Source organism: Dasypus novemcinctus, chromosome 2, assembly GCF_030445035.2.
Source record: "Dasypus novemcinctus isolate mDasNov1 chromosome 2, mDasNov1.1.hap2, whole genome shotgun sequence".
In the NCBI taxonomy this organism is placed as follows: domain Eukaryota; kingdom Metazoa; phylum Chordata; class Mammalia; order Cingulata; family Dasypodidae; genus Dasypus; species Dasypus novemcinctus.
This window is the reverse complement of record NC_080674.1, coordinates 145,497,714-145,523,592: the sequence shown is the minus strand read 5'-3', so window position 1 is coordinate 145,523,592 and position 25,879 is coordinate 145,497,714. Positions and strand designations below refer to the sequence as shown.

Genomic DNA, 25,879 nt, shown 5'->3' with positions numbered 1-25,879 from the left:
AATGCTTAAACTCGGGTTGTAAATGATCAGCCTTCTCCATGCCTGAGTCCTGCTGCCTCCCAGAGCACACACTGTGCTTTTATGTTGCCAAGATGGGGCAGAAGTTCTTGCAAAGGTAAGTGTACTCCAGGCACCAAGTTTATGTCTGTCTGTTTCTGGTTAAAATTATAGGTGACATGTCTGAGAGTAAAGCCAAGAAGATAGAAATCAAGGATGTGGATGGGCAGACACTGAATAAGCTGATCGACTATATCTATACTGCTGAAATTGAGGTGACCGAGGAGAATGTCCAGGTAAACCCAGCCCCAACTAGTAGCTCAGGGTGCAGCACATTCACTGACTACCACTTTGCATGCATTATTCATTTTATCCTTCTAACCACTCAGGGTGGTAACTGAGGAGGAAACTAAAGCTCCAGAGAGGTTAGGTGACTCTACCTGGGTCACACGGTCAGGGGTGGGCATACTGGCCTCAGACTCAAGCCTGCCTGCCAGCCACCCATGCTCTTACCACTAGGCTCAAAACCTCTGAATGAGCACACATCCCAAGAGCAGAAAATCTTAAACTCATGTCAGTTCAGAGTCATGGCAAAGAAAGAAGGAGAAGCCTGGGTGACCCAGCTTCTCCCCAGGTCATCCTCTCAGAGATTTTGAGTATTGGATAGTGAGGCTTTTACAATTTTTTCCTTTTTCAACATTAGTCAAGTAAATGCCTCTGAGCACTTGTGGTGCCAAACACCAGGACTGAGCCTTGGCTGGACTAGGAGGGTGTGAATCTGGCTTCTGTTGATATTTCTTGTTAAATTTAGTGATTTATTGGATGGGTCTCCAAGTACCGTTTTTTTTTAAACATCTGTAATTGATGGAAGAAGGTTTAATAAATTACCAGGCAAAGAAAAAGATCTATTCTGTGCTCTTTTCTTCTTTTCACTGCCCCTCCCACCTCCTCAGACAACTGGAGCCTTGAAAAGAGGAGCCAGCAAAGATACTGCTTCACCCAAAGAAGTGCCCCTATACTGTGGGACCGTGAGGCTGAGCCTCCTGCCCCAGGAGGGGAGATGCCGGAGGGTCTGGCCCTCCCTCTCGATCCCTAAAAGTCACTGGACTAAACACGGATCCACTTTCTAGTCCTTAAGGCTCTTACTATTTAATAAGGGTGATGAAAATTACATGTGGGGTGAAGGGTTTTTCTTTTCCCTCCCCTCCCTTCCCTTCCTTTCCCCTCTCCTCTACCTCTCTCTCTCTCTCCCTCCCTCCTTCCCTCCTTTCTTCCCACTGGGGACTGTTTATTATTTTTAAAAACACCATACTGGGGAGCAGGTGTAGCTCAGTGGTTGAGCTCCTGCTTTGCACAGACCAGGTCTTGGGTTCAATTCCTGGTACTTCAAAATAAACAGACAAACAAACACGCTACCATCTTACTTATTTACTGTGAGGCAGAGACTGCTCTAGTGACCAAAGTACCTATTTTCCTAATTTGGAACCCTGTATCACCCCCTTTTCCAGGACTGAGGCAAGGGGGAGGCTGAGTTAATAATCATTTATTCATTCTATTCCCTAGATGTTTGAGTGCCTGTTACGTGCCAGTGGTGGGCCCCCTGGTTTTAACAGGGAGCAGTGGCAATTCCACTGCCTGCAGTGGAGTCAAATAAGCACACAAGTATTGTCTGTGTACAAATGATAATAACTTCTTTGAAGGAAAGGACCTTGGTACAATGAAAGAATATTAAGAGGCCTCAGGTTGGATGAAGGAGGGGATGTGGGAAGGGCTCTTTCAGGGGATGAGATTTAAGTTGAGGCCTGCAGGATGAGTGTGAGTTAGCTTGGTGTGGAGAGGGCTGCTCATCCTATGAGCAGGGAATAGACAGAGAGAGAGCTTACCCCACAGTAGAGCCTGCCTTGGTCTCTGGCCCCTGGGACATTTTCTTGGGTTTTATTATACTTTCTATAGTCATTTGGTCGAATTCTCCCTACCCTCTGTGCCTTGATCACTGAGGTATATTTTATTTTATTTTATTTTATTTTTTAAATATTTATTTATTATTATTATTTTTTAATTACATTAAAAAAAATATATGAGGTCCCATTCAACCCCACCACCCCCGCCCCCCACTCCCCCCACAGCAACACTCTTTCCCATCATCGTGATACATCCATTGCACCTGGTATGAGGTATATTTTACACACAGTCAAATGCACGCAACTCTTGTTGCTGGTCTTTTCCATACAGAAGGAAGTGGGCAATGCAATGATTAGTTACTAGGTCTTAGAGCAGAGTTTTGGGGCAGTAGCAGTAAGTGCAAAGTAATATAGTATAAATTGAGCACAAGAGTGAGGAGAGGTTGTAAAATTGTAGAATTGGCATTGGGCTAGTCAATGAGGTAAATTCTAAGCCTCTCTCTTTTTTAAAAATCAATTTTATTGAAACATGTTCATAAATCACCCACCCCCTCTAAAGTGTGTAGTCAATGGCATTTGGTATAATCACAGATTTGTACATTCATCATGTTAATCAATTTTACAGTATTTTCATTCCACAAAAAAAAAGAGAAACAAAAACAAACAAGAACCTTAGCCCTTAGTAGTGCCCTTTCAACCTCTCTGTCCTTCTTCTGCCATACATAACTGCTAATCTATTTTCATTTCCATAATTTATTTCTATTTACGATTTTTATAGATGGAGTCAAACAGTATGCAATACTTTTTATCTCATTTCTATCACTTGGCATATTCCTTTCTTTAAACCATTGAAGGTTATTAATATATTATTATACACTACTGTCCATAGTTTGCTTTGGTTGTATTTTTGCCCAAATATTACTCTGATATTAACATCTCGTAACATTAATGTACATTTGTTCTATTTCAGAGAAAAATATTCTTACATATGCACTATTAAACATACTCATTTTTCACGAGAGTTTGCTATGCTATATAGTCCCATGTTTCCTTTTTTTAGCTTTACTAGTGATATACACCACCTTAGACTTTTCCTTTTCAGCCACTATCATACCCATATATTAGTGTTGCTAATTGCAAACATTATGATGTGCATTCACCATTTCTATTTATTTCCAAACCTTACAATCTTTTTTTTTTTTTTTAAACTAATTCTGCACAGATTAAACCTCAGCTTTCCATTCTCTAATTGCATTCTCTTTTCTGGTGACATATTCTAACTATTAATTCCATGAGTTTGCTCATTATATTCAGTTCATAATGGTGAAATCATACAGTATTTGTCCTTTTGTGTCTGGCATGCCTCACTCAACATAATGTCCTCCAGGTTCATCCATATTGTCATATGCTTTATGACTTCATTTCTTTTTGTAGCTGAATAATATTCCATCGTGTGTATATAAGACACTTTATCCATTCATCAGTTGATGGACACTTGGGTTGTTTCCATCTTTTGGAAATTGTGAATAATTCTGCTATGAACATTGGTATGCAGATGTCTGTTTATGTCCCTGCTCTCAGTTCCTTGTGTATACATCCCCAGCAGTGGGATTGCCAGGTCACATGGCAGATCTGTATCTAACTTCCTTAGGAACTGCCAGACAGCCCCCCACAGTGGCTGTACCGTTCTGCATGCCCACTAACAGTGATTAAGCATTTCTATCTTCTTGCATCCTCTCCAACACTTGTAGTTTTTTTTTTTAAATAGTGGTCATTCTACTAGGTGTGAAGTGATAGCTTATTGTAGCTTTGATTTGCATTGTCCTATAGCTAGTGACCTTGAACATCTTTTCTTTTTTTTTTTTTTTTTTGCCATTTGTATTTCTTCTTCAGGAAAATGTCTACTCAAGTGTTTTGCCCATTTTTAAAATTGGGCATTTGTCTTTTTATCTGAGCCTGGTTTTGAAGGATAAATCACTTGGCTTTCTTCTCCCTTTTCAATAACTTTCTCCTGCAAAATACGAAGTGTTTATAAACTTGGATAATTATAAGATGTCCTACTCTGGATCTTTATTGCCTGTCTAGCTATTTTTCTTTGCGACTTTGTTCTCTAAGTTTACTAAATCCAGTTATCTTAAGGCAGATATCAGCAGCTAGCCCAAAAGAAGACTCTGGAGAGAATGGCTTCATCACTGCTTTTATAACCACTTTTTGGGGTGGGGAGGGAAGAAGAGTGAAGATGTGCCGAGTCAGAAGACTTGCAGAGGCAGGAATCAAAGATGAATGGATAAATAAGTTAATTAAAAAAAAAAAAGGATGAATGGAGACCTGGGTCTCTTGGGTCCAAGCCTCAGCTTTCCCATCAATTCATAAACTGTTTTTATTCTAGCTCTTTGCACTGCAAGGTTCCGTTTTCCCATCTTTAAAGTGAGGGCCTGCCACTCAGCGACCTCCCAGATCCTCCCAGAACCCTGACAGAGAAGACTTTTAGTCTGCCACCCTCTGCTTTGATTTCTCTATCACAACCTCCTCCACACCTCCACTGACACCCTGTCTCAAGGATCAGTTTTTGCATCTGTGAAACAGGAATCCTAATAGTACTAATGGGGTGGTCATGAGTTAGAATGCCTATATTCAAATCCTGACTCTATCATTTCCTAGCTATGTGACCCTGAGCAAGTTACTTAACCTCTCTGTGCCCCAGTGCCCTCAGCTGTAATATGGGCATAATAATAGTAGTTAACTTCAGAGGGTTGTTGTGAGGATTAAACATATTAATGCAGGGAAAGCACTTAGAGCAGTGGTTCATGGTGAGTACTCTATGAACGTTGGCTACTAGGGAGGTGGTGATGGAGTCACGTACGTGTAGAAACCTTCCGGAGTGAGCCTGGGTGCTGATGGAGAATTAGAGGGCAAGCCAGGTCGGGGATGGGAGCCATAGTAAGGTTGGGGGGTGCAGAAACTAATTCCATCTGGGCTGGAAATGGCCAGGAATTCTCCTGAGGTGATGGTGTTGGGGTGGTTTGGGATATCTCTTGCCCAGAATGCTTGGTGATGACAGAAGCGCAGCCCAGGTGCCCGCTGTTGCTCTGCAGAGGGGACCCTTTAAGGGAAGCGTTAAATAGCCAGGTGGAACGTAGAAGCATGACCTAGAAGGCATAGAGCTATGAGGCCACCCTGTCCTTCCTCCTTCCTTGTTGTAGGCAATCTCTGGGGTCTCATTGCCTTACTCCTTCATTCACTCATTCATTCATTCATTCATTGCACATTTTCTGAGTTCCTACCCTGGGCCAGCAGACAGTAGAGAAACAGAGGGCATTGTAACTAGACTGTTCCCCTAAGGAGCACATGGTCTGACGGCGAAGAGAGATGTCTGAGCAAATGAGTACCCTATAGTGTGGTAGGGCCAGGGTGGAGGAGCCTCAGAAGAAGGAAGTGGTCGTCGCTGCCTTGATGAGAATGGTCACTGAAGGAAGGAAGACTGGGAGGTCAGGCCTGCCCCTCTGCCTAATTTCTGTGTCCCCACTGGTTTGTCAGCCCCTTTGGGGCTTGCTATTAATTACCTATGTGTGTGCAGAGTCGAGGTGGGGGGCAGCTTCTCTGGGGCTCTTCTGGGAGGTGCATTCTGGGACTTCCAGGGAACTGTGCATTGGTGGACTCAGTGTGGTATACCAACTCTTCCTTTTCTTTCCTTCTCCTTACCCCCTTAAACTGTGGAAAACAAAACAGAAAAGATGGAGAAGAGAGTCTGGATCAAAATGTGGATCCCTCTTCATGCTGCTCTCTGCCTCTTGAGGCAGTTGCTCACAGGTTGTCTACAAAGACAATATTTGTTGAGGATGCGGCTTACTGAGGAGATGAGCCTGGTGGCACCAGTGCTCTCCTGAAAGCCTTAAAAGGCAGGGTCAGAGATTTTGAGCTTGGTTAAATGACCCATGACAGCTACACCCTAACCTCTTCCCAGCCACACATCCCTTGGAGATTCCTTGGGTAGCTGTTCTGCGGTGGAGGTAACAACAGCTGTAACTGCCACGTATTAATACTAATTATACGCCAAGCATGTGCCAGTCACTTAGTATTTGAGTTAGCAACCCTAACCATCTAAGGGAGCGTACTAACATGATTCCTTTTCTCCACTTGAAGAAACTGAAGTTCAGAGGGGTTAAATAACCCACCCAAGTTCACACATGTAGTAAGTGGTAGAGCTGGAATTTGAACACGGCTCTCTCTGATACACTGTGCTCCATGGCTGTGGTAAACTCTAGTCTCTCATTGAATAAATGATCAGAATTTTGACTGTAGCTTATAATGATGACTACTAATAGCATTAGTTGAGCATTCCCTATGTACCAAGCAATGCTTTAAATGTATCATCTCATTTGATTCTCACAACATGCCTTTATTATCCTCTTTTTACTGGTGAAGACACAGGCACAGAGAAGTTGGGTAATTTGCCCTCAGGCATATGGTTGGTAGGTGGACTTCATGACTAGGAAGTGATTTTGGAGTCAGAATTCAAAGTTCACACTTCAGTTCACGGTGTAGTTGGGCCAGCTCTCCTGGTTATTCCCATGCCTCTGTCTTTCATTCTTTGTTTCTCTCTATTTAGCCTTGTTTCCCCGCCAGGCCTTGTGCCTGGCTGGAGTAGAGGGCCCGGCAGCCCAGCCTTGGCCTCTGCCTGGTGCCCTCCCTCTGTCCACGGCCCTGCCTCCCTGAAATTCCAGCAGTAGGCGCTTTTTGAGGCAGGGCATTTCCTCTTGTTTTTGCTAAAGGAAACAAACTCCCGGACGGGATATCCTCTGCTGTGTTTTCATGCTATCCGAGGGAGGGAAAAAACAAAACAGGGCCTGTGCATGAGAAATGGAGGGGAAACCATTTGCAAGTTGGAGGGGAACCCGTAAACTCTTTGCTGAAGTCATCCCACAGCCTGTTTTCCAAGAACCGTAAAGCTGAAGTGGTGAAAGGCCCGCTAAATGCTTTATACCTTCGGGCAATCTTCCGTCCTGGCTAGAAGGCAGTGCTTCCGGCTGACAGCGCCTTCCCTTGTCTCAGCTTCTCCTCTCCAGGGCCCAGCGGTACTGCCCCAGTGAGTCCGCCAGGACAGTCCTGCTGGAGAGCTGAGGACCCGAGCTTGGCCTCCTGCTCCTAATCTTGTTACCGCTGGGCTTGAGGGAGGAGAGTCTCAGACACGAGAAGAGAAGAGGAAATCCTCTCAAGGTCCTAGCTGATGTGAGGAGAGGGAAAGGAAGACAGTGCTTTGCTCTTTTCTCTTTAGCCTCTGGAGGTTTGCTTTTGTTCTCGTGTCCAGGCCCCAGACACCCACTGGATTGGACACAAGTTTGTCCCTAAGACCCAGAATTTGAGCGGTGATATATTTTCCAACTCTTTCTCCTCAGCATTCTGACCTCCTTTTCTTTTTACTTTTCTGTATGAAGCCAGGAAGTAGTGGGAAGAAAAGGGCCTTTGACTCACAGCTAATCGCAATGTGAGATCAAAAAGAGGGAAGGAGCATTTATAAAAACCTCAAACGCTGTTCACTTAGTTTGGGAATGCTTTTGGGACAGAGTGGACCCAAACAGGATGGGGGGCGTGGAGAGGTGGAAAGCCTTTTAATTGTTGCTGACGCAGTGGGTTTTGGGAATAGTAGGGAAGTTGAAAGCTATAAGGTAGCCTTATCCAGGGAGGTTTTTAAGGAGTGTGTTCAGGAAATATTTATTATTTCATTGCTCTGGCTGGTTGACATGAGCTTGCAAACTTAAGTACCAACTTTGCTGCTGTCTTCTTGTGAGGAAGCGGGAAGGAGGGAAGGAGTGTTTGTGTCTGTCAGGGCTTCTTCTCGGCAGTCTGGGGACAGATCGGACTCTCAGAAATCCTGTGTGGAGCTAAATGCCTGCGACTCTACCCCTGCTCCTCCTCACACCTGGCCCTTTGGGACTCGGCACAACTCTGGTGGGGTATGTCCTGTCTGGGCAACATTTGATGATTTCTAACCCCTGCCCCCTTCCCCTGGATATTTTGGGGAAAAGAGGTAACCAGTCCCTCTAGTGATCATTTGCCCAGACTGAGAGATTTCCCAGGACACAAGATTTTCAGTGCTAAAACAGAGAAAGTCCCAGACAAACTGGGGTGATTGGCCAACCTACAGCCCTAACTCTAGGCTTTGTAGCTGGTGGTGGTCGGGGGATGTCGGCTTTGGGGGCTTGGAGCACAGCTTCCCTTCCTGGTGTGTATTCAGCAAGAAGAGTTAACTAGCTGGAGACTAATCTGCTCCTGCAATCTGCTGGTCCGCTGAGCAGGCTCACAGTGAATCGAGTTTCCCGTTTACGGTTGTCTAGTGGTGATGGAGCTGAGGTGGTTAGATTTGGGGCCTGGCTATGCTCACTTATGTCCTAAAAGTCTCAGGAAAAGAGTGATTTTGTCTTTTTCTTTCTCAGGAATGAATCAGTAGTTCAGAAAATACCCAAGACGTGATGCTCATTTACTGTTCTGCTGGGGGTACAGGAGAGTAAAAGGGGTGGAGGGGAAGAGGAGCATGTTTTCGAGCACTCCGCTGTTGCGAAGGAGAAGTTTAAGGTTGTTCTCGGGAGTATGACCACGGGTAACGGAGGTTTCAGAAGGGCAGGGATAATGGAGGGCGAGCGCAGTGTTAGCGGCGAAAGCCCCACATTCTGAGAAACCACTCAATCCTAGGACAACCAACTAGGTTGTTTACCCTAGTGGAGGGACGAGCCCTGAGAGTGCTTAGTGGGGCAGTGTTTGGCCTCAGTGCAGAGAGGTGACCAGAGCCAGAGCTGAAGGCTCGCGGCTGTTTTGCGAAAAGATCAGGGTCTAGAATTTAAATCACTTAAAAAAAAAAAAAAAGAGTTGTAGTACCCCGAATGGAGAAAAATATGCATCTGTAGTCCCTGTCTTCCTGGGCAAGTCCTTATGGATGGGGACAACTGGAGGCTGGCTGGCCAGTCTCTGTCTCTGAGAGTCAGGGGAACAGCTGAGAGCAGAGGCCCAGGATGTAGGGTTTGTTTTGGGGTGAAATGGATGCTGGGGTTCCCTAGCTAAAGCAACCTCAAATCAAACTGTTCTCTATGATTTTTTTTCTAAAACGATTTTTTTTTGGAAAATGACCCTCAGGCTATCTGCCTCTTCCACAGTGGGGCCCTGGGGTCTGGGAGGACTTTGACCTTCTACCCTGCGTTTTTGATCCAGAGGGCAGGCTTGGGCTGTGGAGGGTCCCAGGGAGACTGGCAGGGCTGGCAGGTGGAGTACTCCAGTTGGCCTAGTCTAGCTGGTCTTAGGAAGAACACATGCTCCCATTCCTGAGCTAGTTCTGTCTTCTAGAGGACGGTATATGTGTTCACGTGTCCTGTGACCTTTTAAAATAGAACTCAGCTCTCCTTTTTCTGAGAATGTACTTGAAGATTTTCCTCCTTCCTCCTTCCCTCCCTCCCTTCCCCCCCTCTCTGTTGGTTGGGAGAACTAAGTGTGATTGCGGGGCCCCGCAGTCGGGTTTAGGTCTGGTAGACTGTATGTTTCTCTTATGGAGAGAGGGGATCTGATTTATCTTGGTTCCATCGACTCCCAGAGCCTAGACTGGAGCTTGGAGCACAAACGCTTAGTAATTAAGTGTAAACAGTTCAACATGTAGCTCTGAGTGCGCACAGTGCTGAGGCTGTGGGGCAGTGGTTCTTGAACTTGGCTGTACATTGGAAGGGCCCCGGGAGCTTAAAAAAAATCTCAGTGCCCAGGCCACACCTCCTATCTATTAAATTAGAAAAAAAAATTCCCTGAAAAAAAATTCCCTGGGTGATTCCAGTGGGCAGCCAAGTTTGAGAACCTGCACTGCAGGGTCCTGTTACTCAAAGTGTGGTTCTTGGATCAGCAGCTACAAGCATTGCCCAGGAGCTTGTTAGACATGCAGGATCCCAGGCCCTACCCTAGACCTATTGTTTTAGAACCAGCATTTTAATAAGATCCCCAGGTGATCTATACACATTAAAGATTGGGGAGCATTGCTGTAGGCTGTAGGGGATACAGAGTACACACTAGTGCTTAGGATCCATCAAGTGGAGAGTAGTGGGAAACAAGACTGGGGCTGCCCTGACAGTCAGGCTGGGAGGTTTGGACTTAACTGGGCAGACAGTGGAAAGTCCTGAAAAGATGGTGAGCATAGGAGTGATATGATCAGATTGATGCCTCGGGTTGCGGAACCCCTGCTGGTGGGATCGGGAGCCTCAGAATGTCAATGCCTTCTCCTCCAGGTGCTGCTCCCGGCAGCTAGTTTGCTGCAGCTCATGGACGTTCGGCAGAACTGCTGCGACTTCCTGCAGTCTCAGTTGCATCCCACCAATTGCCTGGGCATCCGTGCATTTGCGGACGTGCACACCTGCACCGACCTTCTGCAGCAGGCCAACGCCTACGCAGGTAACGGGAGCCGGGCAGTGCGTCTGCACTGAGCTCGGGGTTTAAATACCGGGTCTGCTGTGCATTTCTCAAAGATTAGGAGAAGGGGCTCGGCTGGAAGCAGTTACAATGAGGGAGACAAGATACAGGTGGAAAGATAATTATTAATAGACAATTTGCTCATTTCCAAAATGATTAATTACCAGGTGGATGATACAGACAGTAATATTCACAAGAGTAGAGGAAGGAGATCTGAGAAGGCTTTGTGGAGGAAGAATATTTTGAAATAATCTGTTTTTGTTGTTGTTTAAGAAATAGTCTATTTTACCAACGTGTTCTATGAACACAGTTTTAAAAGTCAACCACTATGGCAAGGCCCCTCTGCTCTACCTCCCTAAACCAAGTCATGTTCTCTAGAGCCACTCGCTTTCAATTCTAAAAGAATTAGAATCAGGTTTGGTGACACAGCTTTTAGCTGAATCCTGCTTTTTACCGCCATATAGCTATATAATCTGTTTATACCATTATTTATTAATTTATTGCTTTTAGATATTATCTAGTTGACTTCTCACAGACTAGGATTAAGCCTTCATAGATTTTCCTTTCACACACCTACTCTTCCCCTCTCTTTATTCTCATACTGTCATTTCCACAGCTGAACTAAGTCACTTATTACAATTTTTTTTGGAGCTACTGTGACCAGGGATTGAATCTGGGACCTCATATGCAGGAGGCCGATGTTCATCCACTGAGCCACATTGGCTGCCCTGTATTGGCTCCTTCTGCTCATTGCTGTGCTTGTTGTTTTGCTCATTTTTTGCTTGTTTTCTTTAGGAGGCATCAGGAACCAAACTCAGGACCTCCCATGTGGGAGGTGGGTGCTCAACTGCTTGAGCCATATCTGCTCCTCTATAATTCATTTTCTATCAGAAAAAATATTTTGATTAGAAAAGCAAGTAAACTCTACTTTTTCTTTTGGATAGGTGTGTATCTGGCACCAATTCTTGTCAGACAGATACAACTGAACTGTTCTTCTCAGTGCATCAGATCATCTGTTGATTCCCTTTTATTTTTCTTGGAGACTTTCTCCTCCCTGCCACCTCCCTCCTCCCCCCAGCCTCTACCCCTACCCCAAAGCTTGTCATCCTGTTATTTTGGTAGAGTTTTGGGAGGGACTGGAAATGAATGTGAATGTTTAGTCAGACATGTTTGGCTGGAAAGAAATCATCATTGCTACTTATTTCAGCTTGAGGACAAAGGTCATGAGTAACCCAGAGAATGGATCTGGCCATTTTAATTGATAGGTCCCATCATGGCCACCTCCTTCTCTTGCAATAAAGCATCTCACCCTACCGCTGCCCCCACACACACCGTCTCGCCTGCTGTTGTGCTCTGGCCTGGAAATTAGCTGCGGGCCTGCTGGCTGCCCACCTGCCAGCTCTTTGTGCTGTGGTAGCTTCTTGATCCACACAGCAAGTAACATTTGCCCTGTTTCTTGGCATCCTTTTCTTCTCTGACCTAAAGCCTCTGGCTCAAAGAGACTGTGCGGATTCTCATTTATCCCTGAAGTCTATTTTTGAGGACACAAATGGGACCAATTGTTAAGTTGTTCTTAATTGTGATGATTTTGGGGCAGGAGCCCCAATCCTGAATTCTGTGATCTCTTTCTGGTTCTTAACCCAGCATGTTTTCTCTCTGACTTCTCTGTTTCTCAACTGGCTCCTCTGCTGTCCCTCCTACGCTCCCATTTCTGTGCATAATCCCCACCCCTTTTTGGCCTTTTCTCCCCAGCCCAGCCTTTGAAGATGCTACTTTCTTGAAGGATCTGCTCAGGCTTTTTTTCAGCGGAGCAGAGAGCTTGGATAAGGCCCAGGGCAGCATGTAAACAATTACCGGTGCAGTAGCAAGGGGAGAGTGCTTAGATGCCAGGAATTCTCCTTCCTTTCTTCCTTCCTTGTCCTCTCCCCAGCCTTCTCCTTCTACACAATGTGTCAGGCGTGTGCACACACACATCACACATCCCATGCTTTTGTAGTTGGCTGACACGATTATCTGAGATTTGGGGCAAGTACTGCACCTCCTTTAACAAAGTCTCCCAGTTTTTCTGGCTTGGCTTCTCCCCACTTTCAAAATCTATGTTTCCCCCCCTTTCCACTTCCACTATCTGATGATGAGACTCAACTGTAGGAGAGTGGGGAGGCTGCCTTTGGGGACACATCCATCTTCTTGGAGCTCTCTGGCCCTGCTGTCACAGTGCCTGGGCACTGCCAGCCAGCAGTGTGGGTACATTGGGGCTCATGTGTATGTACGTATCCTGATGAATTGTTTTAAGCGAGCATTTATTGAGCTCTCACTGGGCCACACTTATGCTAAACATTGTATGCGTATCACCTCATTTAACTTGCTCAACAACTGAGGAGGAAACTAAGGCACAGAAAGGTTAAGTCATTTGTTAATGTCATATAGCCAGTAGAGACAGAGGCAGGATTCAAAGCCAGACAGTGTTGATTCCAGAGCCAGTGTTTTATAACTACTGCTTCCAGGCCCGGTTTGGACATAAGGCAGCCCTGTGAAGCAGTAACTGAGGAGAGTAGGTGGCTAGAGTTGGCATTTTCCGTTAGAAGTCTGTGCCTTGTGGTTCCCAAATCCCAACAACTAGACAGTGTAGACAGACACTCAGCTGTCTCTGCTAGACGCAGAATGGTTAGTCATCTTGGGGGTGGAGGCAGCAAGAGGTGGATGCTGTCTTCTCTCCCCAGTTGAGAGGCTCCCACAGCCCGAGTGAGCCCTCCCACTTCCCCTGCCTGGTCAGCGTGAGCCTCCGGCTGAGCGCCTGCTCCCTGTTTGCTGGCCTTCTGGAGAGCCGGTGACCATGTCCCAAGTGGTTTTCTTGGCAGCCCTTAGCTGTACATAGCCCTGAGATCATCTTTTTAAGGTGGCGTAAGACTGCAGGGGTTGATGAGACTATGGTGAGAAGGCACTGGAAGAAGCAGTGTGAAAGTAAAACCGTACAGAGAAGGAAGTAAAAAAATTATCTGGGCTTGTACCACCCCCTCCCCCAATGCTGGGAGCCTCCTTTGCTTCCTTGTCTTACACCTCCTGATTTAGATGGAAGTTGGCATTGTCTGCCACCACTGCTTCTTGAGACAGCGTGCCACTGTGTCCCACCATACGTGTGGAGGTATGGGCACCCCTTAGGGTCCCACTGCCCCTTGCGGTCACAGGCTTTTCTGGGCTAGGCCTCCCATGGGACGTGTTTTAAGCCAACAAATTACATGGAGACCTTCCCAATCAGAACTTGGGATCAGAACAGCCGGCACTTCAGAACTGAGCCACTGGGGCCTGCTTTCTCCTCTCTTTGATGGGGTCAGTACAGCCCGTTCGACATCTTGGGCATCAGTGGGGATAGGGAGGGGCTCGCCCTGCATCGCAGGCATGGCCCAATCATTTCCAGGGCTCCTGATTTCAGTTTCCCTTTATCCAACTGTGAGGCAGGCATGTGCCGGGCTGCTGCCCACTCTCCCCAGTGTCTGTCCAGCCTGGCTCTGCCTCCACTTTTCTGCAGCCCCCAGCTTGGCCTCTGAATTCCTTTTCCTTCTTCGAGATGAGCTTTCTTTTTCTTTCATTGTAATTGCTTCTTGCTATTTCAATACAAACCACCCCTGATCGTCAGAAAAAACGGGCAGAACCCAACCGAGAAGCTCCACAGGCCTCCAGAGAACCAGGGACAGTGCTTTAGTGCCTCTCCTTCCAGATCTCTTTTTGTTGTGTACATTTGTTTTCCAGCTCGAAAATTTTTTTTTGCTGTTTATTCAATGTCTTTCCCATGTCAGCAGATGCATTTCTATACTGTTATCTTAAAACTTTAGAAAGTATATTCATTAAAGCAACTTATGTCTATGATAAGAAAAAACCAAACAATACACAAAGGTATAAAACGCAACGTAAATCTCTCCCTCTCTCTCTCCAAAGGAGGCAGGAGGAATATCTTGCTTATCTCTTAAGAATTTATATATCATGCTTTTTCCAATTACATTTTTTAAGTGTTCATTTCAGTGGCATTAACTGTATTTACTATATTGTGTTACCATCACAACCATCTGTATTATACTTTCTAATTTGCACAAATAGAAGCATTCTCTGCACATTCTTTTTTTTTAAACTTAATACTAAATCTTGGAGTTTTTTCAGCCTCTTACATATGACTATGTCTTATTCTTTTAATAAGCTGCGTCATAGAGATGAGTCATAATTTATTTATCTAGTTAAGTCCTCTCTTATGGACATTAGTTTTCCCCGTTTTCTTTTATATAAAATGCTTCAGTGAGAATTCTCATACGTAATACTTTGGAGCACATTTCCTAGTATACCTGTAGGATCAAAATTAGTAGCATAATTGTTGGATCAAAGAGAATGTGCATTTTGTTCTTTCCAAGTTTGTAACAAATGCTTCGTGACAATGCAAGGTGGTGGTGGTGGGGGGTGATGTATGGGAGCCCTGCATGAGGATATGCATGTTTGTTTTATAAGTTCACAACTTTTACTATACACCTGTTGTTTATGTTTGGGTATGAATGATATACTTCAATAAAATTTCATTTAAAAAACAGAAATTAAAAGCACACTGACTGGAAAAAGAAAGAGAAAGAATGTGCATTAAAATTTTTTTAATAGATATTGCCAGAGTGCTCTCCAAAGAAAGTGTATCTTTACTTTTAAGGCCAGCCTTTGATTCCTGGTAACGCGCCTCCCGGGGGAGAGGGAGGAAGACACCGTATGGCTTTATGGGGCTGGAGTCTCCCCTTTCTCCGTCCAGCTGCCTGTTGGATTTCCTGTTTGGAATGGCCCTGTCTCTTCCTGCTGTGGCAGTGCCTCCTGCTTCCTCTGGATCCAGCTTCCCCCTCCAGAATTTTATACCTCCAGATTTTTGCTGTGATATGTGTTATTCTGGGGTGGGGGAGGGTGGGTTCCACATTTAGAAGCTGACTGCTCAGACCCTGCCCCTCGCTGACTGCATCATAGTCCTCCCCGGGAGCTAGTAACTGGAGAGGGATCCTGGTGTTTTGCTTCTTAGGCTGCTTCTTAGGCTCATTATTGTTGCTTAATCTTTAACTTCAGAGGCAAGGGCCCAGGTTTACGAGGACCTTGTTGTTTGGTAATTGGGCATCCAAGCACTGGGCCATCAACAGAGCTGGTTAGGAGGGATGTTAATGGGACCCCATTAATGAAACAGCAATTAAAATTCTTTGGACATGTTGTTTACCTCAGTCTGCCAAGGCTGAGCTGAAACCTTCCAGCCATGGGATGGAAAAGCCATTGGCTTTCACGTGCTCAAGGAGAAAAATGGCCCTTTTTGACTGAGTCATTTGAGATTATGGAATGGAGTAATTTAAATTAAGGGCAGCAAAAAAATTTGGCAATGCATTTAAAAAACATGAACCTCTGACTCAGGATCATCTTGTGAAATTGCTGCCTCCAATTTATCAGCATACGATGATGATTGTGAAGGTGGTGGGAGTTTCTACCATTTTTGAACACTTGTTATGTGTCAGGTATGGTGCTACCCACTTTCCAGGGATCACCTCATTTTGGCCACATAATGAGTAGAGGTAGTTATTACTTTCCCAATTTATAGATGAAGAAACTGAAAGTCCAGGGAGCTTTAGTAACATGACCAAGATCACATAGCTCATAAGTGGCCATGCCAAGATTCACAGCAAGGCTGTCTAGCTCCAGAGCTTGTGCTCTGAGCCCCATGACTTATTTTCACATATGCCCAGGCTAGTACATTCCAGCTTTCCATGGCAATTGGCTCATTGCTGCCTCCTCTTGGTTTTCTGCTTCTAACTTGAAGTGACAAATCAAGCATTAGGGCAGATACAGATAGTTTTTTTGGTAGTTCTCCTGTTGGGATGTTAAGAAACTTTCATTGTTCCTGCCTTTCTGTGGGTAACTAGGAGTTTGAGTGTTAAACTATAGCAGTGAAAATTGGACAGTTTTGATACAGCCCCTGGCTTTGTGGTGGTGGGGTGTGTGTGTGCGCATGCACGTGTGTGTAGGTGTGTGTATGTGATGAAGAGAAAAGGGAGGGTTAGTATATATATTTGTGAAGTTAAGCCAGCATGGAAAGAGAGCTTATTTACCATCATCCCCAGCAAGGGTGGAGGTAGTGTTACTTAGAATTTGAGGGTTGGTGGCAATGAGCATTCTGGGAAGGGGTCAAGGTAGATCTCTGTTACTGCCCTTTGAGAGCTGAGCCTTTTCCCTAGAGCAGGAAAACTATGAAACTGTGGATCCAGGAAACCAAATATTGATTCAAGAAAGGCTTGCTTCTGTCCTCCAAAAATAGGGTAGTAGGAGTAGGGGGCAAGAGAAAAAGAGTGAGAGAGAGAGAGAAAGAGAGAGAGAGAGGCAATTAGTAGTTTTATTTTTTCACCCAGCTAAATATATTGGTTTTTTTTTCCTTTTTTCTTTTCTTTTTTTTAAACTAGGGTTTACTGTGATGTACAATCCTATGGCTTTAAAAAATTTATTCTAGCAAAACATATGTACAACCTAATATTTCCACTTTTAACCATGTTCAAGTATGTAATACCATGATCTTAAATACATTCTCAATGTTATGCTTCAATCAACACCATCCTTTACCAAAAATTTTCTATCACCCCAAACAGAAACTCTTTAACAATTAAGCATTAACTCCCCATTTCCTATCCTCATCCTGATCAGTGGTAAACTATATTTTAGTTTCTGACCTTAAGAGTTTACTTATTCTAATTGTTTTGGCTATCAATGAGTTCATACAAATTTGTCCTTTTGTGTCTGGCTTATTTCACTCAACATGATGTCTTCAGGGTTCATCCATGTTGTTTTATGTATCAGAACTTCATTCCTTTTCATGGCTGAATAATATTCTGTTGTGTGCATTCATAACATTTTGGTTATCCTTTCATATTTTGTTGGATACTTGGTTGCTTACATCTTTTGGCAATTGTACGTAATGCCACTGTGATACCAGTGCAAATATCTGTTCAACGCCCTCCTTTGTATACGTAGATTGCTAACAGGTGGTAATTCTTTACTTAACATTCTGAGGAATCACCAAACTCTCTTCCACAGTGGCTGTACCATTTTACTTCCCACCAACAATAAATGAATTTTCCTCTTTCTCTGTATTCTCTCTGATACTTAAAATTTTCCATTTTTAAAAATAGTAGCCATTCTACTGGGTATGAAATGGTTTTAATTTACATTTCCCTAATGGCTAATGATGTTGAGCATCTTTTCATGTGCTTTTTGGTTATTTATTTTATTTGGAGAAATGTCTATTCAAGTCCTTTGCCCATTTTTTAATCAGGTTGTTTGTCTTTTTATTTTTGAGTTGTAGAATTTCTTTTTATATATTTTGGATATTAAACCCTTATTGGCTATGAGACCTCCAAATATTTTCTCTCATTGTGTAAGTTCTTTTTAGTTTCATGATGAAGTTCTTTGATGCACAAAAGTTTTAAATTTTTATGAGGTCCCATTTATCTATTTTTTTTCTTTTGTTGCTTGTGCTTTTGTCTTAAAGTCTAAGAAACTGTTGCCTAAGAAGCGGATGTGGCTCAAGCGATTGGGCTTCTGCCTACCACACGGGAGGTCCCTGGTTCAGTTCCCAGTGCCTCCTAAAGATGACAGCAAGCTGACACAATGGAGTAGGTGTGGCAAGCTGATGCAACAAGAGACACAAAAAGAAAAACACAATGAGAGACACAACAAAGCAGGGGGCAGAGGTGGCTCAAATGATTAAGTGCCTCTGTCCCACATTGGAGGTCCTGGGTTCAGTTCCCAGTTCTTCTTAAAGAAACAGGGAAGACAAACAGACATAGCAAGTGCATACAATGAGTGAGTGAGGAGAAATAAATAAGTAAAAAGTAAATCTTTAAAAAACAAACAAACTTGAATTTCTGATAAACAACAAATTTATAAAAAACAAAACTGTTGCCTAACACAAGGTTCTAAAGATGCTTCCCTATGTTTTCTTCTTAGAGTTTTATAATTTTAGTTCTTATATTTAGGTCTTTGCTCCATTTTCAATGAATTATTGTTATGGTGTGAGATAGATGTCCACCTTCATTCTTTTGCATATGGCTATCTCCTGAGTTGTTGTTATTGTTGTTGTTTTTTGTATATTTGCTTATTTGTTTTTAGGAGGCAATGGGGACCGAACCTGGGACCTCCCATATGGGAAGCAGGTGCTCAACCACTTGAGCCACATTCGCTCCCTCAATTCAATTCTATTTGTCTGTATGTCTATCCTTGTGCCAGTACCATGCTGGTTTTTTTTTTCAGATTTATTTTATTTACTTTATTTATCCCACCCTTCCCCCAAATGGTTTGCTCATCAGTCTGCTCATTGCTTGCCTTCTCCAGGAGGCAGGAAAACTGAACCCAGGACCTCCCACATGAGAGGTGAATGCTCAACGGAGGGCTGCAGTGTCTGCTGGCTTGTGGCCTCTGCTCGTTGTGGCTGGGACAGAGTCTAGCTTTTTGTGGTGGGAGGCGGCATCCTCTCATCTTCTTTTAGGAGGCAATGGGACCTGAACCTGGGACCTCCCATTGGTAGATGGGCGCCAAAGTAGTTGAGCTACATCTGCTTCCCACTGTGCTGTTTTGATTAAGCATAACTTTGTAATAAGATTTAAAATCAGGAAGTGTGAGTCCTCCAATATTGTTCTCTTTTCTCAAGATGATTTTGGATATTTGGGGCCTCTTACCTTTTGTGATGGTTCAGTTCATATATCAACTTGGCCAGGTTTGGGCATCCAGTTGTTTGGTCAAGCAAACAGTGGCCTGATTATTACATGAGGATTTATCATGGACTTAAATCATCAGTAATTTGATTACATTTATGGCTGATTACATGTACAATCAACTGAGGAGATTGCCTTCAATAATATGAGAAATCTTGTCCAATCAGTTGTAGCCTTTAAAAGGAGAAGTGATGATTTCAGCAGTCAGAACAGAGGATTTCCATCTCTATTTCAGTCAGCCAGATTCTCCTGAGGAATTGGAGTTCCCAGCTTGTTGCCTGCCCTATGGAATTTGAACTTGTACATCACCACAGTCACATGACATAATTCTTGTAAAAATCTCATAATATTTACACGTATCTCCTGTTCTGTTTCCCAAAAGAACCTTGACTAATACAACTTTGGTACCAGGAGTGGTTCTTGAGGAACAGAATCTTAAGGATGAGATTTCTGAATTGGTTCTGGGTTTTTTTGAGTTTATTCTCTAATATGATTAATATGATTAGATTCATTGGCACTAATGACTCTATTTCCAGTAATCAAGATAGTTGATAGTTGACAGTGTGAGTTGGCAATAGAGATACACAAACATTACCACTGGATATGGCTTCTCAAATGCTTTTAAGAGGCAAGGCTCTGGGTGAAAGTGTTTTTGACACCTTAACTAACCATTTTATGGAGTTTCTGGTGTATTGATATTGGCTGGTTGTTCCTAAATACACTGGATATAGTTATAAAAGAAAGGGATGAGCTGAAGACTTAAAATTTGCAACTTAAGTGCTGCATAAAGGATGTGAAAGGTTTTATGTGTGCCCTGAAAGAAAATCTGATTTGGCGTAGCTGCAGACTTGACATTTCTGAAAACCAGACTCAGAGTCTCCTTGTACAAGTGGCCGAATTAAAATGTAAACTAAATTCCCAGTATTGCAGGGTGTCTGCTGTTAAGGTGAGAGCATTGATTGTAAAATGGATTCATGAAAATTGTCATGGATACATATGGGTTATAATGATAGTGGTGGGGATATTGAAACCCTCCATTTGCTAGATGGAGAAACCCTCCATTTGCTTAATGGTCTGCTCCGAGAAAACAGCCTCCTGATCTCCAATTGCCCTGAGGCAGCTGCCATCCAACCTCCACCTGAAGAGATTAACTCTTCAGTGCTTGATTAACCTGTAATCAACTTCCTCACCCTATTTCATCAGAAGAAATATGGAATGCCCTGAGGTAATTGCCTTGCAAGACACTTCTAATTCTTCTCATGACCTACCCACACCACCCCTCTTATATTCCAGACCTATAAACAGACCAAAGTTCCAACAGGCCCCTAAAGGTGTGGTGCAAAGTGTGTTCCATGAGGAGGTGCACTATACTCCAAAAGAAATGCATGAGTTTTCCAATTTATTTAGACAGAAATCAGGGGAATATGTGTGGGAATGAATATTATGGGTATGGGATAATGGTAGATTCATCATATAAGACCTGCTCACCCACCCCAGGAATATCCAGAGGATACACCTTTCACCAGGACTATGAGGAATAAATTTGTGAGACTAACTCCTATCTTTCCTGATGAACTCTGTGGCCACTTTTCTCTGTAGGTCAGATATTACTTTGGGAACTGCTGTCACTGAACTTGGATCCTTAAACATAATGGGGATGATCAGATCCCAGGTTGGTAGAAGCTAGGTGGCAGCACTTAATCACTAAAGACAAGGCGGTGTGGCTATCATAATGGACTCAGAGCAGCAATCAAAATCATCTGACTCACAGAGAACTATGGTGTTGGTTAGTAGATCATGTGGTACGGTGAAAGAAAATAGATGGGAAGTCTGCTAAATTCTTACTCTTATCTATATAAGCAGAAGAGTACTAGGTCAAGTGAATAAAAGTCTAACTTGAATTACAGAAACAGAGAGTCACAGCCCCTTATCAATTTCCAGACTTCAGATGGTTTACAGATCCAGAGTCCCTTGAATGAAAGGAAGGCTGGGTCCCCTTGGGGAAAGACCCTGTTACCCTGCCAAAAATGTATACTGTTAATCTTCCCCAAAGAGACCTTGACCTTTTACCAAGGTAACTGCATTGGGGAAAATGATCAAATATTTTGGAGATTATTATTATTATTATTATTATTTTAAAGATTTATTTATTTATTTAATTTCCCCCACTCCCCTGGTTGTCTGTTCTTAGTGTCTATTTGCTGTGTCTTGTTTCTTTGTCCGCTTCTGTTGTCGTCAGCGGCACGGGAAGTGTGGGCGGCGCCATTCCTGGGCAGGCTGCTCTTTCTTTTCACGCTGGGCGGCTTTCTTCACGGGCGCACTCCTTTGCACGTGGGGCTCCCCTATGTGGGGGACACCCTTGCGTGGCACGGCACTCCTTGCACGCATCAGCACTGCGCATGGCCAGCTCCACACGGGTCAAGGAGACCCGGGGTTTGAACCGCGGACCTCCCATATGGTAGACGGACGCCCTAACCACTGGGCCAAAGTCCGTTTCCCAATTTTGGAGATTATTAGAAACTGGTTCAGAAGTGACATTAATTTCAGGAGACCCAAGACGTCACTATGGTCCATCAGTCAGATCTGGGGCTTAAGGAAGTTAGGTAATGGATGGAATCCATCTCACAGTGGGTCTGGTGGATCCCCAGACCTGTTCTGTGGCTATTTTCACAGTTCTAGAATGCATGATTGGAATAGACATACTCAGCAACTGGCAGAATCCCACATTGGTCCCCTGATCTGTGGAGGGAGGGCTATTATGGTAGGAAAGGCCAAGTGAAAGCCTCTAGAACTGCCCTACCTAGCAAAATAGTAGATCAAAAGCAATGATGGAAAAAAAAAAAAAAAAGCAATGATGGCTTTTTGGAGGAATTGCAGAAATTAGTGCCACCATCAAGGATGCAGGGGTGGTGATTCCTACCATATCTCCATTCAGTCTCCTATTTGGCCTGTGCAGTAAACAGAATGACATTGAATTATTGTAAACTTAATCATGTGGTGAATCCAATTGCAGCTGCTTTTCCAGATGGGGTATTGTTGCTTGAGCTTATGAACACATCCCCTGGTACCTAGTATACAGTAATCGATCTGGCAAATGCTTTTTTCTCAAATGCTTTTAGTATAGACCACCAGAAACAGTTTGCTTTCAATTGACAAGGCCAGTAATATATCTTTACTGTCCTACCTCAGAGGTATATCAACTCTCTAGTATTATGTTATACTCAAGTCTGCCCTTTTCTGGAACATCTTTCAAGAATAGTGGTGAAAGGAAACCTTGCCAGTGGGTGGAACTTTGAGCAGTGCACCTGGTTGTTCATTTTGCTTGGAAGGAGAAGTGGCCAGAGCTGTATTTGTATACTGATTCATGGGCTTTCACCAATGGTTTGTCTGAATGGTCAGGAACTTGGAAGGAAGAGGTGTGTGGATAGACTTTTTTGAATGGGCAAAAAACATGAAGATATTTGTGTCCCACATGAATGCTCACCATTAGATGACTTCAGCAGCATAGGATTTTAATAATCAAGTGGATAAGACGACCTGTTCTGAAGATACCAGATAGCCTCTTTCCCCATCACTCCTGTCATTGCCCAATGGGCTCATAAAAAAAGTGGCCATGGTGGTAGAGATGAAGTTATACCTGGACTCAGAAACATGGACTTCCACTCACCAAGGCCAACCTGGCAACAGTTAATTCTGAGTGTCCAATCTGCCAGCAGAGACTCACACTCAGGCCCAGATATGGCACTCTTCCCTGAAGTTATCAGCCTGCTATGTGGAGGCAGGTTGATCACATTTGATTACTTTCACTATGGAAAGGGCAGTGCTCTAACTGGAAAAGATACATACTCCTGATAAGCGTTTGCCTTCCCTGCATGCAGTGCTTTTGCCTAAACTATCATCCATGGACTTACAAAGTACCTTATCCACTGCCATGGCATTCCACACAGCATTGCTTCTGATCAAGGAACCCACTTCACAGAAAATGAAGTACAGGAATGGGACATGCTCATGGAATTCACATGTTCCCAGTTACCCTGAAGCAGCTGGATTGATAGATTGGGTGGAATGGCTTTTGAAAATATAATTATGGTGTTAACTAGGTGGCAATACCTTGCAGGGCTGGGGCAATGTTCTCTAGGAGGCTGTGTATACCCTAAATCAGTATTCACTCAATGGTGCTGTTTCTCTTATAGCCAGGATTCATGGGTCCAGGAATCAAGGGCTAGAAATGGGAGTGGCACCACACACTATTACCCCTAGTTATTAGCTAAAAAAAGTTTTGCTTCATGTCTCTGCAATCTTAAGCTCTGCTGGTCTACAGGTCTTAGTTCCAAAAGGAGGAGTGCTTCCACCAGGGAACACAACAATGATTCCACTGAACTGGAAGTTAAGACTGCTACCTGGTCATTTTGGGCTTCCCATACCTCTGAATCAACAGGCAAAGAACAAATTACAGTAGTGGCTGGGGTGATTGATCCTGATTATCAAGGGGAAATAGGACTGCAGTTAAATAATGGAAGTAAAGAAGAGTTTGCCTGGAATACAGGAGATCCCCTAGTCCATTAGTGCATGTCTTAGTACTACCATGTCCTGTGATTAAAGTCAATGGAAAATGGCAACAACCCAATCCAGGCAGACTACCAATGGCCCAGAAACTTCTGGAGTGAAGGTTTAGTCACACTACCAGACATAGAACCATGGCCAGCTGTGATGCTTGCTGAGGGTAAAGGGAATATGGAATGGGTAGTGGAAGAAGGTAATGATAAATATGAACTACGATCATGTGACCAGTTACAGAAATGAGGACTGTAATGGTTATGAATATTTCTTCCTTATTTTGAGTATGTTTGTATATATATATAAAGCAAATATCTTTTTCTTCTCTATCTTATCCCCTTCTCTATTAGCTTCAAGGTGTAGCATTTAGGATATAGGATATCAACTTTAAGAGTGAATATTATCCAAGGACTTGCACCCTATTCTGGGGAAAGTTAGTACATTTCCAGTTGTACATAGGACAGTTGAGTATTCTTAGGTGAAAATATGACTTTTATTGTTTTTATTTAGAGATTAAATATGGTTTAAGGAGATGTGTATGGCTGCCAAGTTGAAAAGGGTGGACTTTGATGCGTTAAGTTCAGGTGTCAATTTGACCAGGTTAGGGTGTCCAGTTGTTTGGTCAAGCAAACACTGGTCTGATCCTTACCGTGAGGACATTTTGGGGACTTAAATAAATAGTAATTTAATTACACTGATTGCTGATTACATCTGCAATCTACTGAGAGGATTGCCTTCAGCAATAAGAGCTGTCTCATCCAATCAGTTGAAAGCCTTAAAAGGAGAAGCAATTTTCAGCAGTAGGAAGAGAATTGCTTCTCTATTTCAGCCAGCCACCTTCTCCTGGGGAGCTAAGTGAAATCCTTTGGAGTTCCCGACTTGCAGCCTGCCTTATAGAATTTGGACTTGTTGTACCTCCACATGAGACAATTCTTATAAAAATCACATAATATTTACAGGCGTCTGCTGTCAGTTCTGTTCCCTAGACAACCCTAAGATAACCTTTCCAAATAATTTGATGATTGACTTTTCCATTCCTGTGAAGACAGTTGTTGGAATTTTGATTGCAATTACATTGAATATGTAAATCACTTTGGATAGAATTGACATCTTAATAATATTTAGTCTTCCAATCCATGAACATGCATACCTTTACATTTATTTATATCTCTGAAACCTGTTAGCAATGTTTTGCAGTTTCCATGCATAGGTCCTTTACGTTCTTCACTAATTTATTCTTAGATATTTGCTTCCTTTAGTTGCTCTTGTAAGTGGAATATTTTCTTAATTTCTTCTTTAGACTGTTCATTACTAGTGTATAGGAATGGTGCTATTTTTGCATGTTGCTCTTGTATCTGGAAATTTGCTAAATTTGTTTGTTGGTTGTAGAAGCTTTTTTGTGGAATTTTCAGGATTTTTCTATATGTATGATTATGTCATCTGGAAATAGGGTAAGTTTTACTTTTTCCTTTCCAATTTGGATGCCTTTTATTTCTTTTGCTTGCCTAATTATTCTGGATAGAGCTTCCAGTATAATGTTGAATAATAGTAGTAACTGTGGACATTTTTGTTTTGTTCCTGATTTTAGAGGGAAAGCTTTCTGTCTTTCACCATAAGTATGATGTTAGCTGTGGGTTTTTCATATGTGCCCTTTATCATGTTGAGAAAGTTTCCTTTTATTCTAGTTTCTTAAGTGTTTTTATTAAGAAGGGGTACTGAATTTTGTCAAATGCCCTTCTACGTCCATTGAGATGATGATGTGGGTTTTTCCTTTGTTCTGCTAATTGGTGTATTACGTTAAATCATTTTCTTATGATGAACCACTCTTGAATACCTGGGATAAATCCCACTTGATTGTGGTGTGTAATTAGATTCTTTTGATGTGCTATTGGATTTGGTTTGCTAGTATTTTGTTCAGAATTTTTATATCTATCTTCATAAGGATTATTGGTCTGTAGTTTTCTTTCTTGTGTTATCTTTTTCTGGCTTTGGTATGAAGGTGATGTTGGCTTCATAGAATGAATAAGAGAGTGTTCCCTCCTCTTAAGTGTCTTGGAAGAGTTTGAGCAGAATTGGTATTAATTCTTCTTGGAATATTAGGTAAAATTCCCCTGTGAAGCCATGTGATCCTGGGCTTTTCTTTGTTGGGAGGTCTTTGATTATTGATTTAGTATCTTTTCTATTTCTTCTTGAGTCAGTGCAGGTAATGTGTATGTTTCTAGGAATTTTTCC

The 25,879-nt window shown here is 43.1% G+C and overlaps 1 protein-coding gene across 2 annotated transcripts in view; it reads left to right on the top strand.

Annotated features, from left to right (window-relative positions):
- KLHL3 (kelch like family member 3) overlaps window positions 1-25,879 on the top strand; it is a 196,430-nt gene that overhangs the window by 59,275 nt on the left and 111,276 nt on the right. For both annotated transcript variants that reach the window (XM_023586585.3, XM_004450501.5), the window contains exons 4-5: window positions 172-293; window positions 10,154-10,316. In XM_023586585.3, coding sequence (XP_023442353.2) covers window positions 172-293; window positions 10,154-10,316 — 285 coding nt within the window. The remainder of the gene's footprint in view (window positions 1-171; window positions 294-10,153; window positions 10,317-25,879) is intronic.